Below are 8,575 nucleotides of genomic sequence, written 5' to 3' on the forward strand. Positions count from 1 at the left end.
TGTATGTAAATAATTACATAAAAAGGGTTTAAAAGATACACATTAAATTATTGTTGATGAAGCAAATCAAAGTCTAGGCTTTACTTCAAATTTTTTTGAGAATCACTGAAGCAAGGTGAGGGACATCCAGCTCATTGCACTGTTCTCAGCACTTTTGTGTATGGTAGATGATTCACACTGGAAAAGAGAAATGCTGAGGGTGCATTAAGCCCCTTCCATATCCTGGGCACTGTGCTTAGCCATGGGGACTAGCAGTCTTGCCCTCAGGAGCTCACGGTCAATGGGGGAAAGCAGATACTGAACACAGGACGTGGGAAGAGTGATGTGACAGGGAAGGACAGGATGTCTGGGAGGAGGGGGAAAAGTGTGTCCCAGCCAGCACAGACAGTGTGTCCGGGGAAGAGCGTGTTCCAAACAGAAGAGACAGTGTGTCAGGAGCCTTGGGCTCTAGAGAAAGGCCAACACGTCCCCTGCAGAGAAGGAGCCACAGATGACCCCAGAGAAGGCAGCTGAGTCTCCCCACCCAGGGCTGGGACAGCTCAGCTAGGTTCTTGGAACCTACAGAATTTTGCAAAGGCATTCATAATTGAGTCCTTTTTACAAAGATGCCATCTCCCCATTCTCTCCATCAAGTCCCCTTTTCTGCACCACCCTCTCTCTCCTCCTCCCCCCACAGGGTTCCTCCTCTGCCCTAAACCTGCAGCCTATTTACTGAGACCCTCCTTAAGGGGTGTTCAAACAAGCTGGTCCCCAGGGACCTTCTGAGGCAGCCCAATAACCCTGACATCCAAATCCCTTGTCAGTGCATTTAGGGGAATCTTGCAATGAAAGATCGCTGACTTCATGCTTCCTAGTCTAGCAAGTAACTCTGGAGCCTCAGGGCTGTGGGAGTGGCTGTTCCCTATGGGGCCGCCTCTGCAGTGGGCAGAAGTGCCACAGTATTAAAGCAGCTGCCACACAGGACACACCTCTCAGGAGGTGGCCAGCAGGAGCTGAGCAGAGACCCAGCCAGGACTTAATCATGTGAGTACTGACCTTAGGAATCTTCCTAAATGCTCTCCTGCCTGCTTCCCTAAGAAAGCACAGGGACTTTGTTACTCTGTGTGGGTACTTTGCGTATCTATTGTGTCATCTTTGTGTGCCCAGGAGATAATTCAAGCATTGATTAGTCGTTCCTGAAGGACATATCTTTATACAAAAATCAGGTTCAGGAATTTAGAAAAGCAGAGTAGTGACTTGGATGGTATAAGAAAGGCGAGAGCCACATCAGTGTGAACAATGAGTAAATGCCTCCATGCCAGTGTCAGGAGGCGTGGCAGACCTTACTCTCGATTTGTTGCACAATTAGTGAGGTACTGTATGATTCACACAGGAGCCAACACACAGTTACAGTGGATTCACGTTTGGCAGGGCCACCCATTTGGGGGGGTCCCATTTCAGCAATGAAAAGAAATTGAACCAGGTGGTTGCGTGCCTCTCCTGCCTCTCAGGTGGGAAGCCAGATATCACTGCCGGCCTGTTAGGATCTAGATTTCCATGTCCACACGGATTCCACATCTGTTAGCTTGTTGGTCCGTGAGTTACCTTGCGATTGAATGCCAAGATGTGTGCTACTTCCCCTTTCTCACTATCTCCTTTTTTAGACCTTCTCCTATTTCTCCTCCTCTTCTTCCTTGTTCAGCCTTTCTGGGACCAAAGGCTGAGCAGGGTTCATTCTCAAAATTACAATGAATCTAAACGTAGAGGCCTTTTAGGATAGTTAAGACAGGTGGGTGTGGACTTGTGCCTTAGAGAAGCCCCCAAATGCCCTTCTCTGGAGCTGCCATGCTCCCACAGAGCACTTGCACGGTTCTTCTATTGGCCAAAGCTATCCTGGCAAAACCACTATTTTTTTTTTCATAGTCATTATGTTTCTACTGCATAGGAGAGTTCTATTGCCTTGCTAATTCTGTTTAAGAAGCAGAGTGGGAGTCTTCTTCCTGGCTGCTGTGGGGGTTCTTGGTTGTCGATGACTTCTCTGTCAGAACTGTTGACAGCAAAATGTCTGCAGGAAATGCCAAAATTGGGCACCCTGACCCCAACTTCAAAGCCACAGCTGTTATGCCAGATGGTCAGTTCAAAGATATCAGCCTACATGATTATAGAGGAGAATACGTTGTGTTCTTTTACCCTCTTGACTTCACCTTTGTCTGCCCCACGGAGATTGTTGCTTTCAGTGATAGGGCAGAAGAATTTAAGAAACTTAACTGCCAAGTGATTGGTGCTTCTGTGGATTCTCACTTCTGTCACCTGGTGTGTGGATCAACACACCTAAGAAACAGGGAGGACTAGGACCCACAAGCATTCCTTTGGTGTCAGACCCCAAGCGCACCATTGCTCAGGATTATGGTGTCTTAAAGGCTGATGAAGGCATCTCGTTCAGGGGCCTCTTTATTATTGATGATAAGGGGACCCTTTGGCAGATCACTGTGAATGACCTCCCTGTTGGTTGCTCTGTGGATGAGACTCTGAGACTGGTTCAGGCCTTCCAGTTCACTGACAAACACGGGGAAGTGTGCCCAGCTGGCTGGAAGCCTGGCAGTGATACCATCAAGCCTGATATCTAGAAGAGCAAAGAATATTTCTCCAAGCAGAAATGAGCACTGGGATATTTTAGTGCTGGGCTGCAGTGGCAGCCATGAGAACAAAACCTCTTTTGTACTTTTTTTTTCCATAGGTAAAACACAAAACTTTAGGTTCAGACAAGAAGTGGTGTGTTATAAGACAGGCCTTTCTTATGGGGGTTGGAGATGCCAGATTTTGTTCCCTTGGTGGGAATGGCTTGAGTTGTGTTGTGGGACAGGCCATCTGATCTGTATGGTCTATCTATTAGTAGAGGGCATCAGCCCATGCATCCTTTGTAGTTTCTATTAAACTTTAATTGAGAAAAAAAAAAAAGAAGCAGCAGAGTGGTGGATTTAGTCTTCGGGATTGGTTATCAATACTCTATACTAGGGTATTCTGAAGTGGCGAACCCTATGAGGGAAAAGCTAAAAGAAGGGGGAGAAAGGTGTGCTGTTTGTTAAACAGCCCCGCCATACCCCAGGAAGCGGGCACTTTGAAAGCTATCCTGTGCGTAGAGACAAATTCTCTGCTTCCTGAGAGCGCCATCACTGCTAGTGGGAGGGACAATGCCGCCCCCTACAGGCTGTAAAACTTCAACAATAAGATGCCACAGGAAGAAACCAGGGCAAGTGTCAGAAGACCAAGGTCCTACCCACTGGCATAGAGAAGCTCCAAGACTTTGGTGTCAGATGAAAAAACCGCGCTGGGTGTGCCAGGTTTGCCGTGTAACGAAAGTTCTATAGATACCAATAACTCGAGCTGAAAACGGAGGATAATAACAGGATTCATATAAGATTAAGTAATCTTTGTGAAAAATTAATATAAATAAAAGTGAGAAATCGCAGATTATGTCAAAGACACTAAACCAATGTTAGTTTCTTTCTTTATAACAGAAAATTAATGCAGTAAATAGCCTTTTTCTAGACTGTAAAAGAAGTGGAAAAATACAGAAATGCAATAGAAAAAAGAAATAAGAACCTTCCTGTGTAGAAACCATTTAGGTCATGGCTACGATAGTCAGGACAAAACTAAAACCCAGTTCTGCTTGTGAACAAAATGCAGCATAACAGGCAAAGAGCTGAAGAGTGACTCTGCTCCCTCCCGTGTCCCTGTCACATCCCGGACTCCCAGGGCCTTCACCTGTGTGGGATCCGGGCTGCCCTATTTAGATTCTAAAATGAAGACAGAGGGAAACATGAGACTTGTTTGGTACATTTTCGCCATGGTGGGGACTGACGGGTGACAAGTTGGGCCAAGGAATGTCTTCTAGGGACTCTTCCAGTCCTGCCATGGGGAAGGCAGATCCTCCTTCTGGATTGTTGATGCTGTTCATTCAACCTTACATCCCAAAGTACATTTTCTTCTGTGGACGCCTTCATTCATTTATTCATTCATGTTTAGAGAGACCAAGAGACTGCTATTATGGCGGGGAAGCCCAAGCTTCACTACTTCAAGGGACGAGGCCGAATGGAGTCCATCCGGTGGCTCTTGGCTGCAGCTGGAGTAGAGGTAGGTTGGGACTGAGGTCAACTTAAGTTGGATCTAAAATGGGCTATTTCAAAATCTGTTAATTAGCCAGGAGACTTCCACACAAGATGATCCGTGAATAGTTGTGCCTGCCAGGAAAATATTCCTAGTTACTAAGAAAAACATGGACTGATTTGACCAAATGAAAAGGCAAAAAATCTGTCCATCCAAGAACACATAAACAAAAGTTATTTTCAAAGAAACAAAGGAAACATCAATTAGCCATAATATAGGGGCCTTACTTAGATTTGGACTTAAAGTCTAAAACGTAATTTATGACGTTTTATACCACAACTAGAAACCTGAATATTCATTAAATAGTAGATGATATTAAAGAATTATTGTCAATTTTTAGAGTAACTGTGTGTGATTTGGGGTATGCTATTGTTGTTATATTTGAAATAGTTGATCCATTCAAGGATTTAGAATGAGATAATAGGATACCCCAGATTTGTTTCATATCACGAACTGAGGAGAGGAGTGGTGGGGCATGTAATGAAAGCAAATTGTCTTGAGTAGATAATTATTGAAGCCAGGTGTCAAAAATAAGGTGATTCAATTTAGGTAATATGTATTTTTATAGATTTTACCTGTACCTATAATACAGGTAAAACATTTGAGAAATTAAATGTAATGAAAGTTAAAATATAAAGCACAATGTGGGGGAAGGAGGGAATAGATTGTAACAAACTTCCTGCTAAAGACTCAGTAAACTCTTTCATCAATTACTTTGCTGAGCGCCTATTCAGTGCCAGGCTCTGTGCCAGGCCCTGGGGTAGACAGTGCACAGGACAGGCTTGGTCCCTCCCTATAGCAGCCTGCAAAGCACTGAGGATGAAGACAAGTGACAAGGTGATTAAAGTGAGGTGTGGGGGCCTCTAGGAGGACACCCAAGCATTCCACAGGCTGACAAGGCTCTGCTTCCCAGGGTCTGAACAGGAAATGCTGGTGAGGGTCTGGGGGTGACTCTGTGGAGTGCTGCCCTCTGGAGGTGTCTGTGGGAAAACACTCCCCAGTGCAGACTGAGGTGCTCAGCCAGTGTGTGGGGACAGAGGCAGGGACAGGCTCAGGAGGGCTTGTCCCTCAGGAGGGAACTGAGAAGGAAGCTGTCAGGGTGGGTGTGTCCTGTGAAGGGACCTCGGGGTGTGCTCCCTTCAGCCCCACAGCCATATGAGGCCCTGAGTCTGGGGATGCACTTTCTCCACGGCTTCATGGATGTGTGGGGCTCTACCCTGAGCCTTCTTCAGTGTCATGAAGACACGACCACACAGTGAATCCAGGGAGAGCCATTCCTGGTAGTTTTCTTTCTGAAAATGAAGAACCTGCTCTCATGGTCATACAGGTGTCAGCTTTTTTGTTCAGGGACATGTTAGGGCCATGGGCAGGCTGAGTGCAGCTCAGGAGGGAGGGGGCAGGGCAGAGACCACCCAGGCTCCTTGGTCTCCATCCCAGCTTGACAGAAGCCCTGGGTTCCCAGTGCCCAAAAGCTGGTAGTTGTGATCAAGTCCATCAGGCTCTTGAGCAACATGACACTGACCAACCCCATCCCACCTCATGCAGTCACCACTCACCACCCCTCTGTTTGTCTCGAACTGAAAATGCTTTGTTAATTACTGCCCCCCCCTTGCCCATAGACCTCTGTCACGTGTCTGTCCCTATGTCAGGATCCTGTGTGAGCACAGATGCAAAACATGCTGTATGGCATGGAACACATTAGAAACCCCCAGATTCTGGATTTTTTTTTAATACTAAGAGTCCTTTTTAAAGTATAAAATGAGAAAGAATGATTTAAATTACAGCAAATGCCTCTTGCTGGCAGAATCCAGGCCAAGTATACACAAGTTCTGTCTGATCACTCCTGGGGACACAGGCTTTCCTGAGCTACTGCAGCAACATAACCAGAAGACCTGCCTGGTCCCTTCCCCCCAGTGACTGTTCCCCAAATCAAGAACACACCACGAACATTGTGGGGTCTGGGTGAGGTGAGGGGCTCTGCTGTAAAGAGTGACAGCTCTGTGCCCCACCCCTGGCCCCTTTCCTCATGGGACTGCCATAATTTCCAAATGCTCATGACCATAATCCATGTGTGCACATCTCAGAAATCTCACCTTCTCCATGTTATGTTCTGGTCGGGGCCATTCGAGACTACAAGTCTATAATGCTATGGGAAAAACTACTAAGAACCATTTGCTGTTTCTGCTTTCAGTTTGAAGAGGAATTTATAAAATCTCCAGACGATTTGGAAAAGCTAAGAAATGGTAAGAACAAGTATCTAAATACCTGTGTGAGGGTAACTTGTAGAAGGGACGGGAGGGTGTAGCACAGCCTGTGAGGGGGTGCGGTGGGGTAGTGCGTGGAGATGACGCAGAAGTGAAAACAGAAAGTGGAGGAGGCTCCTTCAGCAGGTCCGGCAACTCTCTCAGGGCTGAAAAGGGCCGGATTTCTGTCAATATTTGCTAAAGGAACCATCCCTAGTTCATGAGAATGCCCTCTCCTTGCCCTGTCTCATGCATTCAGCACTGTGAATAATCTGTGATCAGCTCAGGATCCCACACAGCCCTCCCCACGCAAGGACATGCAAGGACCTGCATTAAAGGAAAACAGTAGATACGGGTCCATCTTCGGTTCTTTACTCCTACCAGACTGACGAGGTGATATCCTGGCAATATTATTGGCTTTGAAGAGCATGGAAAGGGACCAGTGCATATAAACTTCTCTCAGAACTTACCTTAAATGTCACGAAAACAAGGAGACTCACTTTCGTTAACCTTCCCATTTTAAATGACATACAGCTGGCTACCCTGTTGTAGCTTCTCCCAACTTTTCCCTAAAATATCCATCAAGATTTATCAATATGAAAAACATGAGGAGCCTACGATTTCTATGGATTGAAAATAAAAAGGCAATAAAGGAAAAGGAAGATTGATAAGGAAAAGGACTACAGGAAGCTAAAAACAGAAATCTATTTCAAGTGAGAGGTCACCAAGTAATACTTTTTGTTTATATTTTATCTTCATTCATGTCACCAATTATTCTTTCATCCAGAAAAAGTGGGACCCATAGACATTTTCTTCTCTTTTTTGCTTTTTCTTTTCTCTTAAGATGGGAATCTGATGTTCCAGCAAGTGCCCATGGTGGAGATTGACGGGATGAAGCTGGTGCAGATGAGAGCCATTCTCAACTACATCGCCAGCAAACACAATCTCTATGGGAAAGACATAAAGGAGAGAGCCCTGTAGGTACAGTTTCTGTCCTTACACCACCAGACGGCCCAGGACAGTGCAGGGGAGCTGGACAGCAGCAGGCTGGGCCCTGGGATTCTGCAGAATGGCAGAGTCCTGTGGACGGGAGGGAAGAGTAACGTGGGAGGGGTCAGGCAAGTGTGACATAAAACAGGATGCAGCCCCTGGATATAGCCCCATGACAGAGGTTTCCAACTCTCATGAGCCATGAACTCAGGAGGGTGATGGAATCATGTTTCCAGGGGCTCAGGCCTTTAGGAGCTGAGTTCCAGCCAATAGCTAGGGGACAAAGGACAGAGTGTTTGAGTGTGTATAGATGAAGGCTGGGGAAGGAGGACCCAAAGGAGCTGAATCTCAAGTTCCAGTAATTACAAGAATGATGAACCTAAGTCATCACCCAGTTGTATGAGTGCACTTGAGAAGGGTTAGTAGAGCCCGGTACCCAGGAAGCTGGGTTACCTTAACTTTTTGACCCAATTCTGAAGCAGCCAGATGTATTCACTATCACCAACACACTGGGGTCTGCTCTAGTCCTGACTTCAGGACTCAAAATATAATCTTGTGAGGCCTTCTGGCAATGCCTCAAAAAGGTTAACAGAGCAACCAATGAATCAGCAATTTCACAAAAATACAATGCAAGTAACAGCAATATTCACAAAACTAAAAAGTGTTAACAGCCCAATGTTCATCAGCAGTTGAAATGAAAAACAAAATATGCCAAAGGCATGTACCAGGCACTATTTGACTCTGACAAGGATTAAGTTTGGTGTTTGGGCAACACGATTGACCATAAAGACCTTACATTGCATAAAAAAAAAAAAAAACAGACACAGAAGGTCACAATTTATAGGACTGGTTTTGTATGGAATGCCCAGAATATTGGAATCTATACAGGCAGGAAGTGGAATAATAGGGCTAGAGGAGTGGGGGTTGGGGAGAAATGAAGAATACTGTCGGTGGGTACAGATTTTCTTCCCAGGGTGCCAAAAGGTTCTGGAGTTAGAATGATGTGATATTTGCCGAATTCTGCGCATGTATCGAAATCCACTGAATAGTATACTTCAAATGAGTGACAATTATAGTATGTGAACATATGTCAATAAGCTGTTATTTAAAAAAAATATTGCAGAGGCCCAGCGCCTGTAGCTCAGCAGCTAGGACACCAGCCATGTACACTGGAGCTGGTGGGTTCAAATCCAGCC

At 45.7% G+C, this 8,575-nt stretch overlaps 1 protein-coding gene and 1 pseudogene across 3 annotated transcripts in view; both read left to right on the forward strand.

The window, feature by feature from the left end:
* Positions 1-942: 942 nt before the first annotated feature.
* The window catches only part of LOC100949021 (glutathione S-transferase A3-like), an 11,491-nt gene continuing 3,858 nt past the window's right edge, over positions 943-8,575 (forward strand). The window contains exons 1-5 of one of the 2 annotated variants that reach the window (XM_023513148.1): positions 943-1,023; positions 4,006-4,113; positions 6,338-6,389; positions 7,234-7,366; positions 8,129-8,132. In XM_023513148.1, coding sequence (XP_023368916.1) covers positions 4,027-4,113; positions 6,338-6,389; positions 7,234-7,366; positions 8,129-8,132 — 276 coding nt within the window. In that variant the 5' untranslated portion in view covers positions 943-1,023; positions 4,006-4,026. Of the gene's footprint in view, positions 1,024-4,005; positions 4,114-6,337; positions 6,390-7,233; positions 7,368-8,128; positions 8,133-8,575 lie in introns of both variants that reach the window. The other variant, XM_012805085.2, reaches the window with a different exon arrangement.
* Positions 1,943-2,708, forward strand: LOC100956587 (annotated as a pseudogene). The gene has a single exon (XR_153585.3). The product of XR_153585.3 is annotated as a peroxiredoxin-1 pseudogene (transcript).

This window comes from Otolemur garnettii, unplaced genomic scaffold, assembly GCF_000181295.1.
Source record: "Otolemur garnettii isolate 467f Iridium unplaced genomic scaffold, OtoGar3 scaffold00035, whole genome shotgun sequence".
NCBI classification, from domain to species: Eukaryota; Metazoa; Chordata; class Mammalia; order Primates; family Galagidae; genus Otolemur; species Otolemur garnettii.